The sequence below is a fragment of the Trichosurus vulpecula genome, chromosome 9 (genome assembly GCF_011100635.1).
Source record: "Trichosurus vulpecula isolate mTriVul1 chromosome 9, mTriVul1.pri, whole genome shotgun sequence".
Classification (NCBI taxonomy): domain Eukaryota; kingdom Metazoa; phylum Chordata; class Mammalia; order Diprotodontia; family Phalangeridae; genus Trichosurus; species Trichosurus vulpecula.
Genome location: NC_050581.1, coordinates 123,196,660 through 123,222,797, shown reverse-complemented (window position 1 = coordinate 123,222,797; position 26,138 = coordinate 123,196,660). Strand labels below are relative to the sequence as shown.

The 26,138-nt window shown below is 39.6% G+C and overlaps 1 protein-coding gene across 1 annotated transcript in view; it reads right to left on the bottom strand.

Moving 5' to 3' along the window:
* Positions 1-3,238: 3,238 nt before the first annotated feature.
* PHF7 (PHD finger protein 7) overlaps positions 3,239-26,138 on the bottom strand; it is a 38,136-nt gene continuing 15,236 nt past the window's right edge. The window contains 8 exon segments of the mRNA XM_036738817.1: positions 3,239-3,512; positions 3,776-3,888; positions 4,222-4,338; positions 5,942-6,048; positions 6,710-6,869; positions 12,652-12,776; positions 13,075-13,200; positions 13,817-13,908. Coding sequence (XP_036594712.1) covers positions 3,268-3,512; positions 3,776-3,888; positions 4,222-4,338; positions 5,942-6,048; positions 6,710-6,869; positions 12,652-12,776; positions 13,075-13,200; positions 13,817-13,908 — 1,085 coding nt within the window. The 3' untranslated portion in view covers positions 3,239-3,267.

Sequence of the window (26,138 nt, the reverse complement as noted above, 5' to 3'; positions counted from 1 at the left end):
TGACCAGTGCACCAATACGGCCGACGCAGAGAAGAGATCTACGCCCAAATGAATGATGCTACATTCTTGCTTGAATTTCCTTTCCATGTTTTGGCTGTGTTATTAACTCTTAGGTGGTCTATAAGTGCCTTATTTTGTTCCAATACCAAACCTGAACCACCAGGGCAGCCTGAGTCAGGCCTGGTCTACAACAGCCGATATGCAGTGTTTTACATGTATTACTGACATAGGCTTTTTGATATGTATTTTAGTATGCAATGACAGGCGGCTAGGCAGCACAGTGGATAAAGCACTCAAGAAGAGCTGAGTTCAAATTCAGTCTCAGAAACTTCTTAGCTGCGTGTATCTTCAATTTCCTTATCTACAAAACTGGGATAATAATAGCACCTACCTCTCATGGTTGTTATGATAATTAAACAGATATTTGTAAAGAATTTTGCAAATCTTAAATGCTAGCTATTTGTACTTTTTTGTTTGTATGTAGGTATGTACATGTTATCGCCCCCATTGGATTGTGAGCTCCTCAAGAGCAGGAGCTCTCTTTTACCTTTCTTTATATCCCGAAAGCTTAGTACAGGATCTGACACATAATAAGCTCTTAATAAATATTAACTGATTGACTGATATGTATGCACTATTGCTAGATATTAATTTATTTCTGCATGTATCCTGGATATTAATATATCCAATTCTGTTACACATCATGTGATTGCATGACATTTGTGTTTTGATTTTATATACCTACAAGGTCAATAAGCATCTATTAAGCCCTGGCTATGTGCCAGGAAGTGTGCTGAGCTTTGGAATACAAAAAAAGGCAACTGTCAGTCCCTCCCCTCAAGAAGCTCACATTCTACTGGGGAGATAACATGCAAACAACTAGGCACAAACACTATGATAGCGAGAGGACAGACAAAGCTCTCGTGCCCTGTGTGTGTTCTGGGGCCAGAAGCCATTCAAGGGGATGAGGTCTCTGTGTTGGGGGCACCTGCTGAAGTGAGTGGGGAGTGCCCAGAGCACACAAGGAGGTGCAGAGATCATGAATACACTGTCCAGAAGTCATGGTACCATCAAAGTGAGATGACTAGATGCTGGTGCAATCCTGGACCACAGAGGGACGCACCCAGGACCCTAAAAGAGAAAAGACCCAGTACTGCTGAGACACAGACTACCATGAATTCTGTGGGTTGCTGAGCAGCAGAGCTGATTTTAATTACTGTCTTCACTATTTTTTTTCTTGTTTCTAATCCATAGTCCTGAGACAAGGGTAGGTTTATCTTCCCCTATTCCAATCTTCACAGGTGAAAGGAGACGAGTGGAAGTGGACACTTTTATACAGTAGTGTTTGTTCTATTTCCCTTTCCCCTTTGTTTTACATACATAAACCACATGATGATCGCAGCACTCTTAAGTTTTTGAATCTTTGAATGAAATGCATGGTGAACTGAGACGAGAACCTCGATGGTGGCGGGGGGGGGGGGGGGGGGAAGGGGGAGGGGGGGGAGGGTGCAGTGCTCATTAGCTAGGCAAAGTCACGCCAGTCAGTCAATAAGGATTTCTTAAGCACTTGCTCTGTGCCAGGCACTGTGACTAAAGCAATGGGGATAGGAAGAATGACAAGAACATGTTGGGCTCTCAAGGAGCTCCAGTTCCAAAGGGGAGACAATATTCAAATACCTGCATGCATAAAAATGTTCACACAGTGTAAATGGAAGGCAATAATCTCAGAGGGAGGGAACTAGCTTGAAGGGATCTGGGATAGCAACAGACTGGTGAAACGTTCTTGCAGAAGAAGGGATTTGAGCTGAGTCCTTAAAGAAATCAGGGAAGCCAGGAGGTGGAGGAGAAGAGGAAGAGATTTTCAGACATAAGAGATGGTACAAATGCACAGATCCAGGAACTGGCAATGCTGTGTGTGTGGAATGGCCAATAGACCAATGTAGTTGGATCATAGGGTGCACAGAGTGGAGGAAAGTATAAGACGAACAGAGATAGGAAGGGGCGAGGCTGTGAAGAGCTTAACATGCCAAGTGGAGAATTTTCTATTTGATCTTGGAGGTAGGTAATAGGGAGCCACTAGGAGCAGTGGTTCTCAAACTTTTTGGTTTCAGAATCCCTTTATACTCTTAAAAATTATTGAGGATACTCCAAAGAGCTTTTGATTACATAACTGTGTTGAAGTAAGCTCAAACTAGCTTAAGAGATCCGACTTAAATTTTCAACATGAGCATCTATACTTTGGAAATTGGCAAGCACCACAAATCAGAATTTGCTTTGTTTTGTTAATTATATAGACTCAAGAATATAATAGAGAAAATGTTGACAATGCAGATTAAACTTAAAAGTATGTCCTGGATTTGAAGATTTGCTTGTTAGACATTTACCAGCACATCCCTGGTTATATTTATCAATATTTGCCTTAGAAATTAAAACATCTCAGTATTATTACGAAAATAGTTTTGACCTTGAGGACCACCTGAAATGATGCTGGGTGACTTTACTCTGATGCATGTACTTTGATTCTATTGGGATAGTGTCATTTTACTTCTGCTTATATCTAAGACCACAGGCATGCTATTAAAGATCACTTGAAATATGCCTCAGCAGTTTGCTGACATATTCCTCTGAAGAGATGAAGTGTTTACTTCAATGTCATACAGTGGTCTGTACCACTTTAAAGCATATTCCTCTAGAAAGTGCTAGCCTTCAAAGGAATGCGAATCCTTCCAGTCCCCAGAACTAAAACAAATCCATTAAATTTTAGGGATTAGAAGAACTAGTCTGTTCATACTCTACCCTCTAGGGAAGGGGCCCCCAGCCAAATCCCAAAGCAAAGCATATGGAGATACTCAATGGTGATTAAAAAAAATGAAGTTTATTTACATATTAACATATAGAGTTTGAAGTAAGAAAAGACTGAGGGGAACTAGATGAGATCAGAATGACTCAGGAGAAATCACAGTAGGAAAAGAAGGGAAAGAAAGTCCTGAAAGTAAGGGAGAAAAAAATCAGAAGTACTCTGATGGCCATAACTTCTATGGCAAAAATCTATATAAGGAATATTGTTGCTGCCATTTTTGAACCTAGAATTCTCTCTCTCCTAATTCTGCCCTCCCCTCAGAATCCAGGTGTCCTATCTCCTGGTCAGCTCTTCTCAGTGCTAGCTTTCCATCCTCTTCCCAGAACCCAGGAGTCCCATTTCTCAGCAAATGCTAAGGAAAAAGACAGATCTACCTGGTGGTGCTTGTATCTTTTCCTGATGAGATATTACTCTTTTTTTTTGTGGCGTTTGGAGATTTTGACATGCTTCGCTTGCCATGTGGATCTCCTTTCCCAATAGGAAGGTTCTGCCTTTTCTGGCGAGGAGAGTTCTGAACTTTCTTGTAAAAAGGAGGGTCCTGGCCTTTCTCTTAAGGAAGGCCCTGGATTTTCTTCCTGGGAACTATTTTGCCCAGTCTCTCTGTAAAAATGCCTTCTGGGACTTATGGTTTTACTGCAACCAGGGATTTCACCTAAGATTTTAAATATACAGCCTATGTTAAGAGAGATGTGTGAAATGAAAGTCCAATTTTTGCAGCCTCCAAAGTTAGTCAACAAATTCCCCAATAGCCACTGAGGAGTTCCAAAACTGAGGAGTATGAACTCTAAATCCGCTGGTCTTATTACCAGGCCTTGTTTCCTTCCCAGTAAATAACAGTCCTACTTGCTGGTTTTTTTGTTCAGACCAAAATTTATCCCAGCCCCAGAATAAAAGAATTCTGATGTTTGGTCATACCTGTTGATATACACTCTGCACATTCCCACTTCTTAGAGTTGATCCTAAGAAAGGAACAACTTCTGTGGGTTCCTTGGGATCCACAAGTAGTACACAAAATGAGGCTCCACTTCCTACATGGAGAACCAAAAAGGGGTTGTTAGTGGTATCCTCTCTTAAGACTGGATTGGAAAGACAATGTATTAGGCTACTAATCTCACCAATGAATAAAAAGTGAAATAGCGCTATGAGCTAAAGAGATCTGTTAAAAGACAGTTAAGTGAGTGCCAGTGACTGAAGTGGGCATGAAACCTAAAAATCCTGTTCTCTAATGGACATCCTGGGAGAGAATGTGAAGCTTAGGGAATGAGTTGAATTTTATGCTTCTGGATACTAGTGTTGAGATAAACTTCAAAAAATGTGGAACACAAGGGACTCAACTAGCCATAAAGTAGCTTTCTACTTACCCCTCATTCTCAAAGTTGTCTCTTCCATCTTTATAAAGGCAAACTGGAGCATCGCAGTGTTGATGGCGTTGATATAATTCTGAGAAAGCTCCTGGCTCAAGTTCCCAGGCAGCATCTCTGCAGAGAGAGAAGAAGTTGTGAACAAGGGACACCTGGTGTACAATCAAAGGTTCGGAATCTCTGACCACTTGGCCAGGAGCCAGGAGCTGAAGTGAGGCAAGGTGCTATACACACAGCAAACAATGCAATTCAGCAAACATTTATTGAGTGCCTACCATGTGTAAGGCACTGTGCTAGGCAGGGGGGATACAAAGACAAGAACGAACATAGTCCTTACCCTCTAGGAGCTTACATTCTGACTTGGGAGAAATAACACGTACACAAATAAATATAAAAATACATTCAAAGTAAATACAAAGTAATTTGGGATTGAGAAGAGGAAAGGCCTCCTATTAGAAGTAGAACTTCAGTTGGGTTTTGCATTGATCTAGAGATTCTAAGAGGCAGAGATAAGGAAGGATATGGGACATTCCAGGCACAAAGAACAGCCAGTGCAAAGGCATGGAGGAAGGAGATAAGAGGTAGGATAGGGAACAGCCAATAGGTCGGTGAGGCGGGAAGAAACCATGCTTAATGTAATGCAAGTGTGGAGAGAGGGTAGAGCCAAATTATAAATGGCTTTAAATGTAAAAATACAAGTTTATATTGTATCCTAGAGGTAATAAGGAGCCACAAAGCTCTTTGGGTAGGGGAATGACAGATCTGTGCTTTAGAACTATCAATTTGGCAATTGTTTGGACAATGGACTGGAGAAGAGAGGCTGGAGGTTCAGCAACCAATCAAAAAGCAATTGCAAGAGTCCAAGGGAGAAGGGATGAGGGTGAATTAGGGTGGTGTGAGTTCCAGAGATTTTGTGAAGGAAAATTCAACAAGATTTGGCAACTGTTTGTTTCTGATAGGGTCAGTGGGACTAAAGAATGAAGGATGACTCCTAAGTTGCAAACCAGGATGATTCAAAGAATGGTAGCATTCTGGACAAGAACAGAGAAGGAAGAGGGATAGGATAAGGGGAAAAGGTAATGAATTCTGTTTGTGCATACTGAATTTGAAAGGCCCATAGGTCATTTACACTGAGATGCTGGCTGTAGGTGATATGGGACTGGAGCTCAGGAGAGAAATGAGGAATAGGTTTGTCAATTTAGGAGTCATCTTCAGAGATGATAAGTGAATCCGTGGAAGCTCACAGGATCCATTAAGAGAAACAATGTAGGAAGAGAGGGGAAGGGAGAGGAGAGAAGAACCTTGGGATACAAACACATATAGAAGGTGGGATGTTTCATGGATGATCCAGCAAAGGAGACTGAAAAGGATCAGTCAGACAGGTGGGGGAGGAACTGGGAGAGAGCTTAGTAAACGCTTGCTGAAAAAAAAAAAGTACAGTTCTTGGGAGACGGGCTGGGAGAAGAACAGAATTTATACCAATAACCCCCTATGAGTGGGAATAGAGGACTTATCCCATTTGTCGTGATTAATATCACCCCAGAATCTAAGAAATCTAATAATTCTAAGTCACCATGCAAATAATATCAAAAGAGTTGCTCCTTCACTTTAATCAGAGCCTCTCTCAATGCAGTATATATGCCTATACTACCTCCTAATCTCTAACAAAACTGAGACATCTGCTCCTCTACAAGGTATCTGTCTAAAGAATTCCTGTTACCTGTCTGGGATATGTATTCCCATTCTTAACATTTCTTTAGGAAATTCCTCTCGATTATTACACTGAGGACATTTGAAGAAATGCTTTGCTGATGAATGGGCATATTTCTGTAAAAGAAACAGGAGTAAAGACTCATGAACACCTTCCATACATATACATACCCTAGAACCACCACCTTAGAACAATGATAGAGAGACTACTGGAAAATCTAGTTTGGGGACTTGGTGAAGCTGGTCACAAATGGGGAGGATCTTAGCTATGATCTACTCTTAAGAGAATTTGGGTGGAGTGAAGTGTGTATGTTAGCAGCCCAACTCTCTGACCTAGAAAAAAGGGTGCCCAAGTAATGCCCTAGCTAATATCAGCTTTCATCCCTAATCCTGGAGGCCTGTGCAACTGTGGTCCTTAATGGGAATAACAACCTGTACAGCTATAGTTCCTGTTCTTTTTATCTTTGGAGGCTGAGCTGGTTCTGGAACTCTCCTGTGGATCTGTCCGGGTAAGCATTTCCCTTAAATTTTTGGCATGGTCCTGGAAACAGTTCAGCTATGTGTGGATCTTAGAGACCAAGGTCTGAAGTTCCTAAGACTGATCCCTGGCCTGACCAGACTCCTGTCTACACTACTAGGTCTGGGCCAAAACCACACAGGCCTCCAGAGTTGGGGAGAAGGCTGATGTTTACCTGGGCATTCACTTGGATGCTTTTGCTTCCAGGTCAGACAGTGGTACAGGCCTCAGGGGGAGCCTGAGGCAGGTAAACCTCCCCACCTGTATGCATTTTCGGTGGTATATCATACGACTACAGCACGGACTCTGAATGTTATCATCATTCCCTCCAGATAAACTTTCACAACACAAGATGCAGTCCTCCTCTGCCCGTTTCTCTGGTTGAATGTCCTGTGTTGGGCGATGTTTTTCACAAAATGATCTGTAACAGAGGAACCAAACTAGGTTTCTAACAATAGGAGTATGGGACAGGGGCTATGGTAGGTGTTGCTAAGCATACTCTATGAAGTTTAAAATTTTTTTTTGGTTTTATGTGTCTTACTTTTCAAGTTTTTTAAGGTAAAATTTGGTAAATTTTTATTTTAAGTCGAGCAAAACTAATTCCTGCATTGGCTATGTCAAACAAACAAACAAACAAACAATAAAGTTCTCAATCTGCACTGAGCTCTCTATCTGGAGGTGGGTACCATGTTTTAACTTGAATCCTCTGGAATTGTGGTTGGTCATTGTGTTGATCAGAATTCCCAAGTCTTTCAAGGTTATTTGTCTTTGCAATATTGTTATTGTTAAATTGTTCTCTTGGTTCTGTTCATTTCACTCTTTACCAATTCATGCAAGTCCCCTCAAGTTTATCTAAAACCATCCCCTTTATAATTTCTTATAGCACAACGCTATTCCATCACATTCATATACCATAACTTGTTCAGTCATTCCCCAGATGATAGGCACCCCTTCAGTTTCTAACTCCTTTCCACCAAAAAAAGAATTGTTATGAATATTTTTGTACACGAGTCCTTTTCTTCTTTTTAAAAAATGTCTTTCAGGTGTAGACCTAGTAGTGGTATTGCTGAGACAAATGGCATGCACAGCTTAACAGTTTTTTAGACACAGTTCCAAATTGCTTTGAAGAATGGCTAGACTAGTTCACAGCCCTAATATCATTTGTCATTTTCCCCTTTTGTCAACTTTGCCAATCTAATGGGTGTTTTAAATTTGTATTTCTGAAATTAGTAGTGATTTAGAGCATTTTTTCATGTAGCTATTGACAGCTTGTAGTTCTATGAAAACTGCTTATTCATATCCTTTGACCATTTATTATTTGGAGAATAGCTCATTCTTATAAATTTAATTCGGTTCCCTATATATCTTAGAAATGAGACTTTTATCAGAGAAACTTGTTGCAAGGATTTTTTTCCTATTTACCTGCTTGTCTTTTAAATTTATTTGAATTTGTTTTGCTTGTGTAAAAAACTTTTAAATTTTATGTAATCAAAATTGTCTATTTTAACCTGTACGCTAAATGCAATGCTCTCTATCTTGTTTGTGAACTCTTCCATATTCATAGATCTGACAGGTAATTTCTTCCTTGCTTCTCTAATTTGTTTATATAATGTTAACCTTTATTCTAAGGCATGTACCCAATGGAGTTTATCTTGTTATATGGTGCAAGAAGTTGGTCTACACTTAAGTTTCTGACAGATTGCTTTCCTGTTTTCCCAACAGTTTTTGTCAAATACTGAATGTTTGCCCCAATACCTGGGATCTTTGGGTTTATCAGACACTTGGTTACTGTGCTTGTTTGCTTCTGTATATTATGTACCTATCTGTTTCAATGATCAACCTCTCTTTTTAAATCTGCATTAAATTGTTTTGACAATTATGGCTATGTTAGTATAGAATGAGATCTGCTATTCTTAGGTTCCTTTCTTTCCCATTTTATTTCATTAATTCCCTTGAGATTCTTAACTTTTTTTTTATTCTTCCAGATAAACTTTGTTATGATTTTTCCTAGTTCTATAAAGCAATCCTTTGGTAGTTTGATTGGCATGACACTGAATAAGTAAATTTTGTCATTTTTATTATAGGTTGTCAGTCTACTTATGAGCAATTAATATTTCTCCAATTATTTAGACCTGTCTTTATTTGCATAATGAGTGTTTTTTAATTGTGCTCATACAGTTCCTGTGTGTGTCTGGGAAAGTAGACAGAATTTCTCTTTTTTTTCCCTGCTATACTGGTAACAGACAAATGCTGATGATTCATGTGTGCTTATTTTATATTCTGCAACTTTGCTAAAGTTGTTTCAATTAGTTTTTTACTTGACTCTAGGGTTCTCTAAGTAAACCATCACATATCATCACCAAAAAATAGTAATTTTGTTTCCTCCTTGTTTATTCTCTCAATTAGTTACTTTTTAAAGATTATTTAAATGTTAGTTTCTTTAGTTGGGTGAATAAAATAATGTCCTTTATGATTTATTCCATAACTATATTCCTTAAGCAAATAAAATTCCCTGGGCACACATCCAAATGAAATATGTTCTACACACCTATTTGCTAACATACAATTGGAAATGTTTCCTATGGATTGCACCTTAAACGGAATAACAAATAATTCAAATTTAGCCCACAGTGGACTGCTTGGAAGAAGCTAAAAATGGTGTGGTCACTGAAAATAAAAGGTTATACCCCTCTATCAGATTGCTTGCTGTCTTGGTGAGGGGAGAGAGGAGGGAGAAAAATGTTGAACTCAAAATTTTACAAAAATGAATGTTGAAAACTATCTTTATATGTAATTGGAAAAATACTATTAAGGAATTTTTTAAAGTTTATACTATGAAAAAAATAGCTTTTATGGGGGAGGGGTAAATTCTAAACTAAACAAAGCCTTTGAATTATATGAAATTACAAAGCTTTTGCACAAATAATAGTAACGATAATAATGACAACAGCTAGCATTTATATGGTGCTTTAAGTTTTGCAAAGCACTTTTTAAATTCTATTTTATCCTCATGCCAATCTGGGAGATGGGTGTTATTATTATGCCTATTTCATAGATGCAGAGACTGAGGCAGGCAAAGATGAAGTGACTCGTTCAGCGTCACCCAGCCAGGTAAATGTCTGAGGCCACATCTGAACTCAGGAGTCTTCTCGACTCCACTGCTCCCCTCCTGTCCTCCCACCCCTGCTGCTCCCTCCAACCCACCTTGGACAAAAACAATGGAGCTAAGAAAGAAAAACTTCCCGGGAAGAAAATCTGCATCAAAGCTCTCTGAGAAGGGTACGATATGCAAGATGTATAGAAAGTTAACAGAAACATTAAGACCAAAAGCCAAGAACAAAAGTGGTCCAAAGAAGAAGCGCAAACTATCAACCACCATATTCAAGATAGTTCCAAATTACTAATCATCAGAAAAATGAAAATTGAAAAAAGGCTGAGGTTTTATCTCACACTTAGCAAATTGGCAAAAATGACAAAAGATGGAAATAGTCAAAGCTGGAGATACTACAAATAGACAGGAACACGAACACATTGTTGATGTAACTGTGAATTGGTCTAATTATTTTGGAAAGCAATTTTGAATTAAGAAGTATGCTTAAAAGTGAGTAAAATGTTCAAAATAAATACAATTAAAAACGTTCATGTTCTCTGATTCTGAGATTCTACTAGGAGGCACATGCTCCTGAAAGATCAAATACAAAAAGATCTCATACCAAAACATTCCAAGCATTTTTTTGGTAGTAGCAAAGAATTGGAAGCAATGTCGATGTCCATTGACTGGGGCATGGCTAAACAAAGTGTGGTGCATGAATGTGATGGAGTATCTCCACTGAGGAGAGAGGCAAATAGAAAGAATTTCAGAAAAACATGAAAAATCTCATATGGACTGAAGAATGAAGCAGAACCAAGAAAATAGTATAAATGCTGGCTATCATAATGTAAAAACTAAGAACAATAAAATAAAAACAAAAAGCTGTGTAATTATACTGACCGTGCTTGGGCCCAGAGAAGAGTTGAGGAAAGGCATCTCCTACCTTTCTTTGCAGAATAGGTAGGGAGCTATGGGTGTGGAATATAGCATATACTAACAAATGTGGTTGATGTGTTTTGAAATTCTTTGCTATAAAGGATGATATTTTGGATAAGGGGTTGGGGGAGGATATATTCAGAAATGAAGATGGTATAAAAACCAAGTATACCAATAAAAATGTTTTTTTAAAACTGTCTTATTGATTCTCACTAGCATTTTATTGACATACAAAGCCAAACTAGCCAGGTCCTGTATTTCCCCATTTCTGAAGATGCCAATTTGGTTTTAAACAGTTGTCAAAGGATGCCAGATGTTCATAACTCAAGGTTGGGGAGAGAAGGAAACACTTAATCCTTGTGAAGTTTCCAAGTTACTTAAAACATGATATTCTATGTACGGAGTGTGTCCTTAGGAATATATTTTCCAAAAAGCTAAGGGCTAAGTCCAAAGTTTTCCAGAGAACTCAGAGCATAGAGACATCACTGATCACATCTGGATTCAACACGTGATTTGAATTGGTATCACCACAAGATAGTCACACTGAATCTGATATAGCAAAGAGGAGTACTACATATCAGAGCCCTCATTCCACTTCTGATTAAGTCTGACATCTTGAAAACGAACTAAACAAGGAGGTATAAGTTCTGGTAGTAATTAGAGTTAAAAGAAGTCTAGAATTGTACCTTACCACCTTCAAAGGGATCTGTTTCAACTGTACCTGCTAAACACGCTGAGGACCCTGAGGCCTGAGTGGAAATCTCAGTGGAGTCAGCATGTGGCCTTTTGAGTTCATGTATATAATGTCACCAGGAATGACACCATCTATGCCTGCTTAAGTTTGAGTAACAGCCACATTTGTTTCTTGATCCATCCTTTGGAATTTCAGAAGATAGAGAAGATGAGCAGACTCACAACTAGTAAGCTTCTTGGCTGGTAGATCAGCTGAAGAAGGCCTAAAAGGCCTAATATTAAGCAATGGACTCAGCTTAGATAAGCTCCAAAAGGAACAAGTAATGGTACAACTCTGTCAAGAACTCCAGTGAAGGGAGAGGCATGCTATGAAGTCTTGGTGCCCAGAGAAAGCACAAGGTAGTGAGCTATCCCATATTAAGTACTCCACAACCTAGGAAATTTGTTAATCTACAACAAAGCCACAAAGAATGTTCAGGGCCCATCCAAAATGATATATTACCCACAGGGTAGAATTAGTTGGACTCCCTGGAAACCAGGAGAAAAGAAATGGAGAAGTCCTAGCATGGCCCATCTACCAATTGCAAATGGACATTTGGAGCCAGATGATGGTCCCTGAAAAGGTTCCAAATAACAATTTAGATGATGAGGAACCTATAGGTTGGTACCTTCTCAAGGGATAGAAAACCACAGGCCTTCTTACCACCTGTGCCTGTGCTGAAATGAGAGAGATAGGATGGATTCAGTGGCTGCCCTTTTTCTGCCTGATACTCCAGCTATGAAAGTTCCAAGGAAGAGAAACCACATATAGAACCTGCCTCATTAGTTGCTAGAGTTAGCAGTGGGCAACTATAGCTTGACTGAGACACAGGAGGTCAGTGGGTCTGAGGATACAAAGGTTGCAGAATGTACAGTGAGTCACCATAGGAGTGGCTGGATGGGCCAGTGATCTGGCTGATATATGATGTCCCATGGATAATGAGAAAGAAGGTTATACACGTCTATCTGTAATCAAACAATGTCCATTCATGGAGTATATACAGTGTATATTTTGTATGTGACTTCAATGTACGACATCGTATACTATAATAACCTGATACGTAATGCTATGAGATACATATTTCATGACTTTCATATTTGGCCTCCTGTATACAACTCTGCTACATGTTTCTGCATGTGACCTATTTGTCTGGTGTAATGGATACAACCCCCATGTGGAGGTCGTGACAATTACCTGTGACTGCTACATGCCGATTAGTGAACCTATGGAGAAATCTGAGAGCATCTCCCTGAGGGTGGGCTGTCCAAGAGTCTGATGGCTGGGAGCTCATTCCATAGTCTGAATCATCATCATCCCCAAACAACAATGCTGAACCAAACTAAAGGATGGATTCAAACTGGGCCCATCATAACCTGCTTTCATCTTCATCCCAGCTAAGGCAAACTAAATGGGCAGCCCTGGCTTTGCTTCCCAAATACTCACTTGTACTCTCCAAAAAACTGCGAGATGCAGCCTCTCTCTCGGCCACAGGGTAAATGGAAGTTTCTTCGGCACCTTTCCTTCTGGCAGAAGATGGCAGCTCCCTTTTTCTTGCACACAAAGCAGGTCTGTAATTGAGACCCCAGACAGTGCTCACAGCCCCAGAAAAGAGAACCCACAGCCCCCAAAACATCTGCAAGGAATGGCAGTGTCAGAGAGCAACTGCTCTCCTGACGTGGGAGGTGGTGGTGGGGACCCTAGGAAAGCTCCAGGGCCTGTCTGTGCTCCTCGATTAGGACCTCCAGCCCCCAATCTGGAGCAGTTGGGGAAAGCACTGTGCTCAACCAGCACCCAGAACCCAACGGGGTGGGGGGGAGGAAAGGAACACAAAAGAGGGCAGGGGCCCGTATTTTCAGGGTTTCTAGCCTTCCTAGCAGCACGGCTTGTCTCCTTTTTGATGTCCTCAGGTAAGAATCCATGGAAGCCATCACTGGCCCGGCCCCGCTGGGGCAGCCCACTGGAGAGGATCTAGAAGGCAGTAGAACAGACAGACTACAATCATCAATGAAGAGCAAGACAGCAGGATGTAGTGGTGAGGTTTATAATTATTGTATATAATGGTGTATAATGATGCACATACACACTTATATCTCACTTAAACGTTTACAAAGCACTGTCCTCAAAATAATCCTGTGGGAGGGCAGTTCCAGCATGGGTATTATAACACCCATTTCACAGATGAGAAGCTGAGGCATAGAGAAGTCAAATCATTTCCTCATTACATAACTAATAAAATGTCACATAGGACTCAAACTCAAGTCTTGTAATTCCAAGGCTAATAGATTTTCCACCACTACTTAAACTGAGGAAGCAAGGTGGTGCAGTAAGTAGAGCACCGGCCCTGGAGTCAGGAGGACCTGGGTTCAGATCTGGCCTTAGACACTTGACACATTTACTAGCTGTGTGACCTTGGGAAAGTCACTTAACCCCAATTGCCCTGCCTTCCTCCCTCCAAAAAAGTAAAAAATAAAAAAATAAACTGAGGAAGCAAGAAAAAAAAATCTAGTATAATGGGGTCTAGCATATGAGACAGGTGAGAACTGAACAAAGTAAGCAATAACAAACAAAAGCCACTGGGAATTTAAGGGAGGGAAGGGGGTATACTCACAAGACAGAAATAATGGATATGGAGGTTATCTCTTTGCAGAAACTCCCCTAACTTTTCAGGATCTCCTGGTTCTTGGAGGCACATTCGGCAAACTAGAAGAGATCAGGCAAGAAGAATTAGCCGAGAATGCAAATTTGACTCAAGGGAAGAGCCATAGTTTTAGGACAAAGTAGGTGGGATTTTGCTCCATTTGGGGAGAACAAATAATACATGCATTTTTTTCCCTGATGATGAAGTTTTTTTTTTTAACACATGTGCAATTTCTTTTCTTTTTTTTTTAAATGAAATGTGTTATTGGCGCATTTTTTAAAACACAATGACCACTTCTCCAATAACCTCCACAATTTTGGACTTAGAATTCTAATGGTGTAGGAAGGTAGTGATAAAAAAATTCTAGTAACGCAGACAGCAGTATTTTTATATGAATTGAAGATCTGTAACTTACAGAGAGTTGCCTAAGACACTGAGGAGAAAAGTTACTCTCTCAGGGACATACATCTAGGTTGTATCAGAGGCAGAATTTGAACATGAATCATTCTGACTTGGACACGAGTTCTCTATCTACTCTTGCACACTGCCCTCCAAGCAGCGCCCTCTAACCCTTTCAGTCCAGACCTGTCATTTCACCGGCATATAGGGCACTCCAGGTGAACAAACTCCCTCTACCGATGCAGAGCAGCCGCTCTTGAGCAATTTCTAGCTTCAGATAAACAGCCGTCAGTCTTCACTTACAACTTTTTAAGGCAGTTAAGCAATACCCGTGCCCCCCCCCCCAAGGGTTAGGAACACAACTATTCTCAACAGAAAGGCAAGGTAACAATAATGCACTCTTTCTACGCAGAGAAACAACCCAGTTTTGCGCTTAATCAGCAAGAATAATTAAACTAAGAAGTTACCAAACGGCCTCTTGCTGAGTAACACCCACGGTAGGACGTCGTTTTAGCACCAGCCTGGGATTTCAGTGGTGAGGGAATTCTTGTTACGTTCTTTACCCATGTAACCTGACGACTCCTTGGCAACTTAAGAGTCTTCAGAGAGGTGCCTGTACGTCCAGCGTCAGAGGCAGAGCTTGAATCTAGCCCTCTCTACCACACTGACTCTCTTGCCCTACAGGGTTCCGCTAATTTGAGCACACGCCCTAAGGAATTTTAGAAACATCTCTCACTTTTCCATGGCTTATGGAAAAAATAGTTGGCAACACAATAGAGGTATTGCTATAGCTGGATTCTGTAAGATCTTTGAAAAATGTTAGAAGAGCATGAGAAAAGACCTTTCAAAGGTTTGATTAGCTGGAAGATATGTGTGTAATTATGTATGAATAAATGAGTGAAAAAACATTCATTAAGTATATGTGCTATATATATATATATATATATATATATATATACTGTGCTAAAAGCTAGAGATACAAATATAAGCAAGTAAGACGACTGCTGCCTTCAAGTAGTTTACGTTATTTAAAAATAATTTATTCTGAATTTAAACGCCAAAAAGAACATTTCCATATATACGACACAAAAAGATTCTATATGAAACCATGAATTTCCATTTCACATTGCTTGCTTTTAAAAATAAGCATACAATAAATTCTATACATTTCTTTCACAACTGTCCTGTTTGATCTTCTGAACTTCCTTCTATCCTCTTCTGTGCATTTTAAAATGTTGCAAGGGCTCTTTTTTTTGGGGGGGGGGGAGTGGTATCGCTACTGCTCTCCACCCCTTTTAATAGGGAGAAAGGGAAAAAAATCCTTATAACAAACAAGCATAGTCAAACAAAATGAATCCATATGGTGGTCATGTTCAAAAATGTTTCTCTTTATTTTCTATACACTACACATCTGTCAGGAGATGGGTAACATGATTCATCGTAAGTCCTCTACAGACATGGCTGGTCAATGCTTTGATTGGAGTTCTTAAACCTTTCAGAGTTATTCAGTGTATAAATTATTCTCCTGATTCTGATCACTTCACTCTGCATCAATTCATAGTATTCAAGATTCTCTGAAAGCATCTCTTTCCTCGTTTCTTATGAAACAATTCTATTCCATTACATTCACAGACCACAATCTGTTCAGCTATTCTCTATCTGCCTAAGGGGGACAATCTAAAGCACCCCCTCAGATCCTAATTTTTTCTGCTTTTAGGATAAGGAATTTTGTTTTGCTTGTCATTATTCCTCAGTGTGTGTGTGTGTGTGTGTGTATACATATATATACATATATATATGTATGTATATATATTCCTCTCTCTTCATCAACTCCATCCCTCCATGCTTGTTTCCTTGCTGAGATACATTTTTACACCAAACTGTATGTATATGAATATGTTCAACCCTCCTTTGTCCATTTCAGATAAGAATGCAGTTCATCTAATATGTATTCCTCCCGCTCTTTCCTCCATATTTGTATAGTTTTTTTCTCATATACCCTAATTATGAGAAATAGCTAATTCTACCCCCTCTCCCTCTTCCCCTTTTCAACACTAGTTGAAACTTTGGAGTAGATATAGGGATGCTGGGCTGCCTGCCTCTGTTCAGGCAGTTATACTGGCTATAAATCTATCTTACATTCTAATTGGAGAAGACAATATATGTAGCTAGAGTTGTACAGTCTGAATGGGAAAGGACAAGCTGGAGTCTGGAAAATGTCATGAGACAGGTCTAAAGACCAGGAGACCTCAGAACAGGTCTAGATAAAGATGACAGTTCATCATTCAGAGGTTACCTAGATGATCTGAATCTGTCAAATGACAAGTAATATTCTTTAGTGCCTCTGTCAAGTATTTGGGTCAAACTGTCTCAGCAGAGGGTGAGTACAAACCTGAGAAGAAAGTAGCTATCACCTGCTGGCCACGTCTGAAGAATCTTTGAGAGTTAAAGACTTGTCTAGGAAATAAATTATTATGTCACCCTGTAAACGATCTGACTTATATATGGGTGAAATTGAGAAACACTACAATCAGAATGGCAAAAAGGAACAATCTAGCCTGAAGCGTTCAGATTTATGAGTTGAGAATTGGAAGAATTTGCTTAGAAGGGGTAAACTTTATCTAAGAAATGGAATCCCTGAAAACTAGAAGAGAACAAATAGAAATCAATGACTCCATGAGAGAACAAAATAAAAAAATTTTAAAAAAGAAGGAAATGTACTATATCTGGTATTTAAAAAAAAATCAAACCCTAGAAAACAGGTTAAGGAGACATAATTTAAGAATCATTAGACTCTCTGGAAACCAAAATAAAAAATATAGCCTACAAAATTATATTTCAAAAATCATAAATGAAAACTTTACAGTTCTATTAGGACCAAAGGGCAAAGTATATCATAAATGAAAACTTTAAATCTATTAGAGCCAAAGGACAAAGTTAGACTCCACCAATCATTTCATGAAAGGGATACCAAGGAATGTCATAACGAAAATCCAGAGCTCCCACATCAGAGAAGAAAAAAGTTTAAAAAAATACAGAATCAGGCAGTTATGCCTGTGCCATAATCTACACAAGTTTGGAATGGAGGGTAGAGGTGAGGGAAGTTAAGCGTTTTTAAGCTGAGAGGCCATCTGCTGGGCAGCAAGAATCCTATAGCACAGAATCTGTTCTAACAAAAGTACTGGGTTGGTTGAATGTAGTGCCATCTGATGGATAAATGATATAACACTCCCTACTGCAGCATCTCAATTACATGTAAAAACAAATTTTTAATATTGTTTTTTAAATTTTGAATTCCAAGTTCTTCCCTTCCCTCCACTCTCCTCCCCTTGAGAAGACAACCTTTTAACTTTACATCATACAGGCGATCCACATTGTAACCACATAGTTTATTAAAATAAAATGAGTAAAACCACCAAGAAACTGTCAGATTTCCATCTTACAAAGTGCTTTACCATGTTTCCCCTCCTTCCTCCCACTGTGGATCATGGGAAAGACTTAGCATATAAGAAAAGGGGCTTACTTGGATTTGCATAAACCACTACTGGTACATGCAAGAGGCAGTAGATCAGGTCCTTAAAAGTTTATTTATGACCCAGAAGCATGAGCATAAGGCTTAGTGGAGTCAGCATATGGTCTCTCTAGTATCTGAATGCAGAATACCCTCTGGGGCTATTTCCCCAAATCCCACTCTAGCTCGCAGGCTGGGTCTCCCAAGGTTAACTATGACTTTACTCTTAGAGTCTGTCTGTGGTCCATGGGTTTCTAGTAGTCGCACACCTGATAATCTGAAGCACACCTGTTTGCTTAGTAAATACCCTTTAAAAGTGTATTTATTAATTTAGTAAGAACAATTGGTTCAAAATCCCCCCCCCCCAAAAGCCAGTGGCAAACTACTCTCAGAATTCAGGGGAAGACAGTTTAAAGTACAATGATATTAAGATACATGTGCAAAGAATATGTGTGGCCAAAAGGTAAGCCTAATTCCTGGTTACTGGAAGCCCTTTCTTGAGTTTATAACAACATTCTTTTCTGATTCAAAGGGTTCCATGCCTTGAGATTATGTTCTTCTTTGGATATCTTTCTGAATCTGATTCTGTTTGTGTTTGGTGTGCTTCTCTCTGCTATGGGTTGGATCTGTTGTTTTGTGCTAGTCCAGTCTCTCTATGTCAACAAGGGAGGGGGAGAATAACACTCCCCACTCCCCATATTCTTTGGTAGATGTAAGAGGGTCTGACCTCTTCAAGATGCTCCTTAGTATAGAAGCTACCAAAGCTGGACTGAACTTTATGGAGAACTTACACAGGGCAAGTGTTCACATGGTGGTCATAAGAAGCGATACAAGGACACTCTCAGGGTCTTTCTCAAGAACTTTGGAATTGTGCGACATGGGAAACACTGGCATAGGACTGTTCAGCACAGTGCTCCCCCATCAGAGAAGGTGCTCTATGAGCAAAGCAGAATTGAAATAGCTCAAAGGAAACACAGGATGCATAAATTTAGAATGTCCACCCCAAATGTTCACGCGGACTTTTTGTGCCTGACCTGTGGTAGAGCATTCCGAGCTCCTATTGGTCCGATCAGCCACAGTCGGACACATTGAAACTTGACTCTAGCATGGCGATGTCATTTTGGTCCTCTTAGAGAACTAAGGACGACAACCAACTTCGGAATGCGATCCCCTCACTCATCCCCAGCCCAGCGAGCCTTCCCTTGTAACAGAAATTTTAAAAAGAAAATAGAAAAAAAAGCAGTTTGGCAAAACCAACATACCAACCACATCAGATGGATATGCAATATTCCATGCACGTAGTCCTCCACCTTAGAACTGAAGTAAAGAAGTTGTATTTTCTCAACTTCTGTCTAGGTCCAAGCCTGGCCATTATGATTACAAACTATTCGGTTTCACTGTTCTTTCCATTTCTGTTGCTCTAGTCCTTGTATATGTTGTTTTTCAGGTTTTGCTAACTTTGAACTCCAACAATTCACATATCTTCTTTTTGTTCTGAATTCTTAACATTCATCTCTTCTTAGAGTGCAATGATATTCCATCATATACATGTACCACAATTTGTTAACCCATTTTCCAAATGATTGTTATCTACTTTATTTTCAGTTCTATGCTACCATAAAAAAGTACTACTATGAATATTTTGGTATGTATGAGACCTTGCTTTCTTTGACCTCCTCAGGGTATATATCTCACAGTAGGATCCCTAGGTCAAAGGATATGGACATTTTAGTCTCTTTTTAAAAGAACGATTCAAAATTGCTCTCAAGGATGGTTCATAGTTCTACCAATATTGGAATTAGTCTGTCTTCCTTTCCAACATTATTTCCATCTTTTGTCATCTTTGTCAGTTTGCTGGATCTGAGGTAAAATCTCGAGACTTGTTTTGATTTGCATTTCTATAATAATTACTGTAATTTTTCTTATGGTTGTTAATAGTTTTCAACTCTCCTGGGGAATGGCTCTTGGTCTTATGTAATTGTGTTAATCCCTTATACAATTTGAATGTTGTACCTTTATTAGAGATATTCGGTGTAAATTTTTTCCTAATTGGTAGTTTCCACTATCCTAGATGTAGCATTTTATTTGTTCAAAAAGCTTTAAAGTTTCATGCAAATAAGATTACCTATTTTATTTTTTGTGATTGCCTTTGTCCTTTGCCTAGCCATAATTGTAAAAGACAATGCAATCCACTTTCATTAAATTTATGTATATGTGGTTTTGTATATAATAAGTTGAATATTTAGAACTTATTATAAGGTATAAAATGCTTGTCCAAACCTTATTTTTGCTAAATTGCTTTCAAGTTTTCTGAGCAGTTCTTATTAAATAGATATTTCTTCCCTAAGTTGTTTATTATTCTTAGGTATATTGAACACTAAGTTACTGAATATGATGGCTCCTGATTCTTGCTGATAGACAATAAGCAAGGTAGAACATTGCACACAGTAACAGCTACATTGTTCGATGACCGACTTTGATAGACTTAGCTCTTCTCAGTAATGCAAGGATCTAAGACAACTCCAAAAGACTCACAATGGAAAAAGACTCACATCCAGAGAAAGAACTTTGGAGTCTGAATGCAGACGGAAGCATACTATTTACTCTCCTTTTCTTTTGTTGTTTTGTTTCTTCTTTCTCGTGGTTCCTCCCATTAGTTCTAATTCTTCTTTACATCATAAATAATGTGAAAATACATTTAAGTACAGCCTATACCAGATTGCATGCCATCTTGGGGAGGAGGGAGGAGAGGGAGGGGGAGAAAATTTAAAACACAAAATCTTATGGAAGTGAATATTGAAAACTAAAAACAAAGTAATCATTAAAAAAAATAGAATAAGCAGGGTGGGGAAGTGGAGGTGGGGTGGTACACTAGGCTCAGTTGTAGGCCCTCTTTACTTCTTCCCCTCTATTCACTTGGCGATCTCATCATTTCCCACGATTTCAAAGATCATTATCTATGCAGATGACTCTTACTTCTACTTGTGCAGCCATAACTTCTCTCCTGACCTACAGTCTTGCATCTCTAGCAGCTTTTTAGACATCTTGAACTGAATGTCTCATTGACATCTTAAACTGAGTATGTCCAAAACTTGTCATCTTTCCCTCCAAACCCTCCCCTCTTCCTAATTTCCTTATTACTGTTGAAGGTACCACAATATCCTTCCAGTCATCCAGGCTTGCAATCTAGGTGTCATCACTCTCTTTCTCTCTCACCCCCTCCCCTATATCAATCAGTGTTCAAAAGTCCCATCATTTTCATCATTATAACATCTCACACATACACATCCTTCTCTTCTGACACTGCCACCATTCTGGTTTAGGCCCTTATCACCTCACACCTGGACTACTATAAGTCTGTTGGTTGTCCACTCAGCTGTCAATGTGATTTCTTAAAGAACAGGTTTGATCATATCACTATCCCCTCCTCCCATTCCATAAACTCCAGTGGCTCCCTATCACTTCCAGGATCAAATATAAAATCCTTTGCTTTGCATTCAAAGTCCTTGTTAATCTTGCCCTGTCCTACCTTTCTACCTTATGGGCCTCTATGTACTTACTCTGTTGACATCTGCTGACACTAGCTTCATTGTTCCTTAGACAAAACATTTCATATCTCCCAACTCTGGGTACTTTCACTGGCTGTCCCCCTGCCAGGATGCTCTCCTTCTTCACCTCTTCTTCTTGGCTTCCCTCCTCTTCCTTCCTTCAGCTAAAATCTTACCTTCTGTAAGATGTCTTTCCCAGACCTCCTTAAACATAGTTCCTTCCCTCAGATACTACCCACAATTTATCCTGTATATATCATTTGCACATAATTGTTTGCATGTTTTCTTCCCCATGAGACTGTGAGTTCCTTGAGGGCAGGGACTGTTTTTTACTTTTCTTTGTATCCCCAGTGCTTAGCACAGTGCCTGGCACATAGAAGGCACTTAATAAACACTAGTTGACCAACTCCTCCAATAATTTACTTTTCTATTTTTAACCAATACCAAACAGTTTTGGTAATTATTGAATGTAATATAATTCCAGATCTGGAAGAGATATTTTCCTTTCATATTTTCTATTCTTCCCTTGAGATTCTAGACCTTTTGTTTCTGCAAATGAATTTTAAAAATTCTTTTTCTCCTTTACCTCTCCCTTTGGTAGTTTGGTTTAGCACTAAATATTTAAATCAACTTAAATATTGCTATTTTTATCATGGTCCAACCATGAGCAATGACTATCCACTTATTTGTCATTATTTCTTTAAAGAATGTTTTACAACTTTATTTATATAAACTTTTAAGTCTGCATAGTAGATTGACTCAGATAGCTTATGAATTTTGTAGCTATTTTGAATGAGATTTCCCTATTATTTCCTCCTAGATTTTGTAATTGCTATGTAGAAAATGCTACGCCCTATTCCTCACTCAAGACACTCTATCTCTTGTCTCCATGCCATTATACTGGCTACCCCCATGCTTGGAATGCCTTCCTTCCCTGCTTCCATCTCAGAAAACCCCTCTTTTCTTCTAAAGAAGAACCATCTGCTAAATGAGGCCTTTACTGATCCCTCTAGCTGCTAGTGTCCTCCCTCCCAAACCACCATGTATTTAACTACTCTGTGTATGTGTGCATCTATATATGTACATATATACATACACAAATATGTATTTGTGAAGTTTATGTTTATGTTGTATATATTTTTATATTTGTTTCCATTATGTAAGAATATAAGCTCATTGTGAATAGGGATCTCTTTATTCTTTGTACTTGGATCTGCAGGACCTAGCAGTGTCTGGCTTAAAGCAAGCCTTCATATCCTATTACTTTGTTGAAGCTATTGTCTCAATTAATTTCCTTCCTGGTTTTCTAAGTAAACCATCATGTCATTAATAAATAGGAATAACTGTGTCCTCTTTTCCATTGTTCTCCTGGAGTTGGTAAGGAGCCATTGAAGCTTCCTGAGCGGAGCAATGGTATGGTCAATCTGTGCTTTAGGAGTAACAATTTGGCAGCTATATAGAGGATAGACTGGAGGGAGGAAAGGTTAGATTGTAGGGAGAAAAATTAGGAGATTACTGCCACAACCAAGGCTATGTGTGATGAGGGAGCAGAGTCATCATGAGTGGAGGGAAGGGGACACAAGCAAGAGATGTTGTGAACATAGTATCAACAAGAGATCATAAGTGAGAGTGAAGAGTTAAAGATAACTCTCAGGCTCCAAACCTGGTGACTCAAAGGACTGTAATACCTTTGACAGAAGTGAGGATAAAGAGAGCGAAGGGTTTAGGGCAAAAGATAATGAGTTCTGTTTTGATCATGCTGAATTTGAAATGCCTATGAAACATCCTAGTAGTTAGAACTCAGGGGAGGGAAGGAGGGAGGGAGGGAAGGAGATCTTTCAGAAAGAGAGAGAGAGAGAGAGAGAGAGAGAGAGAGAGAGAGAGAGAGAGAGAGAGAGAGAGAGAGAGAGGATCCAGGTCAGAGCCTCTGGTGCACACTTGTACATTGGGGATGGGACCCATACAATGTTCTTGCAAAGGAGACTGTGATAAGGAGGAGAACCATGACACAGTAGTGCCACAAAAACCCAGGATGAAGAGTATTATAAAGTGGAGATGGTAAAGTGACAAATATTTTAGAGAGATTAAGAAAGATGACTGAGAGGCAATTAGGAAAAAACATGTCAGTCAAGTGCTGTGGACAAAGCCACAAAGCAAGGGGGCTGAGAAGTGAGTTGGAGGTGAAGAGATATAAGATGACAGGGGATGCTGTCAAGGCTCAAGTGAAGGCTTTTTTTTTAAGAATAAAGGAAATCTGGGCATACTTGTAGTTGACTGCAGGGAAGAAGCAAGTAAATATGGAAAGAATGAAAATTAGGGTGAGAGAGGATGGCCAAAAAAGCAAGTACCTGGAGGAGATGGGAAGGGAAGGAGTAGGAAGGGCACAAGTAGTTGTTCATTTTCAGTTGTGTCTGACTTTGTCATCCCATCTGGAGTTTCCTTGGCAACGATACTGGAGTGGTTTGCCATTTCCTTCTCCATTTCCAGTTCATTTTACAGATGGGAAGCTGAGGCAAAGAGGGTTAAATGACTTGCCCAGGGTCACACAGCTAATAAATGTCTGAGGGGACAGATTTAAACTGAGGAAGATGAATCTTCCTGACTCAAGGCCTGGACTCTATGTGTATGGTAGAAATAATAGATTAGGTTTTGGAAAGAGACAGTGGAAGGACAAGTGAAGAAGAGACTCAAGGGCAGAAGACTGTAAAGCTGAACTGGTTAACAATAGGGTCAACATTTTAAAAAGAAGTGAGCTGGATGTTGGAATGAGGAGAGAAGATACATTTAACATGAGATGAAGCTCAGGGAAATATAGTGATATAGGGTATTATGGTCATATAAAGCAGGGTTTTGTGTTGTTTTTTTTTAATCAAGAAATTTACTGACTAGGTTTCAGAGACTGAATTTGCTTCCTGATGACTGGGCCACTGAGGGTTAGGGGAGCAGATTCTTGTTGGAGTAGCTATTCAATTTGTGGTTGAGAAAAATGAGCAGTGAAACCAGATGTGCTCTCCCTCTCCACCCCCACCACAAACAGTAAGTTTTTGCCCAGACAGGGATAGCTACTCTGACAAGAATCTGTCCTCCTAAGCTTCAGTTAAATGATCGTGAGAAAGATCTAACACTGTAGTGGGCAAGAGGATAAGGCCTCCCATGATAACACCTTCAATCCTACCACTGGTTTATAGTGATAAGATCACTGATCTAGAGCCTAAAGGGCTCTCAAAAACCAACAACTCACCTTTCAATTTACAGGTGAGGAAGTTACATGGCTTGTCTGGGGTAAAACAAGTACTAAGTGTCAAGGGTAGTATTTGAACTCAGATCCTCTGACCTCAACCCCATACTCTGTCCTCTTAACAGCTGCCAGATAGAAGAATTTCAAAGTTATAGATTATGGAGGTGAAACATTTGTGGATGAAATACCTCCTTAATTGATTCACTATTTCACCCCCCACAACAATTCTCTCAAACATCTTTATAGCTTCTCAAACCTCCCATGACTCTTCCTCCCTTCACTCTTTCTGTTGAGAACCATGTCTCAAACTTCACTGAAAAAACCGAGTCCATTTGACAAGATGTCCCTCTCCTCTTCATCTCCTATCACTCACAAGTCTTCTGCCACTCTCTCATTCTTCAGTGATCTCACGCGAAGAGGTAACCCTTCTTGCTAAGGCACATGTTTACATGCACAAGTAAGCCTATTCCATTCCATCTTCCCCAGCAGATTACTCCCTCCATCATCTCACTCACTAATCTTCAACCTGTCTACTGGATAACTCCCCACCACCTCCAAACACACCCATGTCTCCCTCATCCTCAAAAACCCCAGGCTTGATCCCTCCAATCCTGTAATCATCCTGTATCTCCCCTCTCTTCTATAGCTAGACTCCTACATCTATAATCAGTGCTTCCACTTCCTTTCCTCTCTCTTCTTAACTCTCTGCAGTCTGGTTTCTGACCTCACCATTCAACTAAAAATGCTCTTTTCCAAGCTGTCAGTGATCTCTAGATCTGCAAAATCTAATGGCCCTTTCTCAATTCTTCTTTCTTGACCTTTCCATACAGCTTTTGACACTGTGGATCATCCTCTTGATCCTTTCTCTACTCTGTTTTCATGACATTGTTCTCTCCTGGTTCTCCTCCTACCTGTATGACCTCTCCTCAGTCTCCTCTAATGGACCTTCATCAAGGTAATGCCCACTAATGTCCTAGGCCCTCTTATTTTTCCCTCTATACGAATCTGCTTGTTGATTGCATCTGGTGCCATCTCTAACTGTACACAATTCTCAGATCTACTTCTCCATTCCTAGCCTCTATCTTGCATCTCTGATTCCAACTGCCTATCTGACATCTTGATCTAGATTCTCTAAAGGTAAGCTCAGTATTTCCAAATCTGAAATGACTATCTTTCATACTAAGCTCTCTCTTCTTCACAACTCTATTATTGTCAAGGATATCACCAACCTCCTAGTAATCCAGGCTCACAACCTAAGTGTCATCCTTGGTTCCTCACTTTCTCTTGCCCCCATTTACAAGCTGTTGCTAAATCTTGTGGATTCTTCCTTTACATCTCATATGTACTTATTTTTCTTCTGTGACAACTGCCCCCGCCCTGCTGCAGGGCCTCATCACCTCATACCCAGACTATTGCAGTAGCCTACTGGTTGGACTGTCTGACCACGACAGATAAAGTGAGTAAAAGTCAAAAGTGAGCAGGTGCTAAGTGATGGAAATAGAGACAGGGTATGAAAAAAAAGTGAGTAGCAAGAATGCTTACTCTTTCTCTTAGCTCAGCGTATCTGGGGAACATGAGTGAAGGTACAGCTAATAT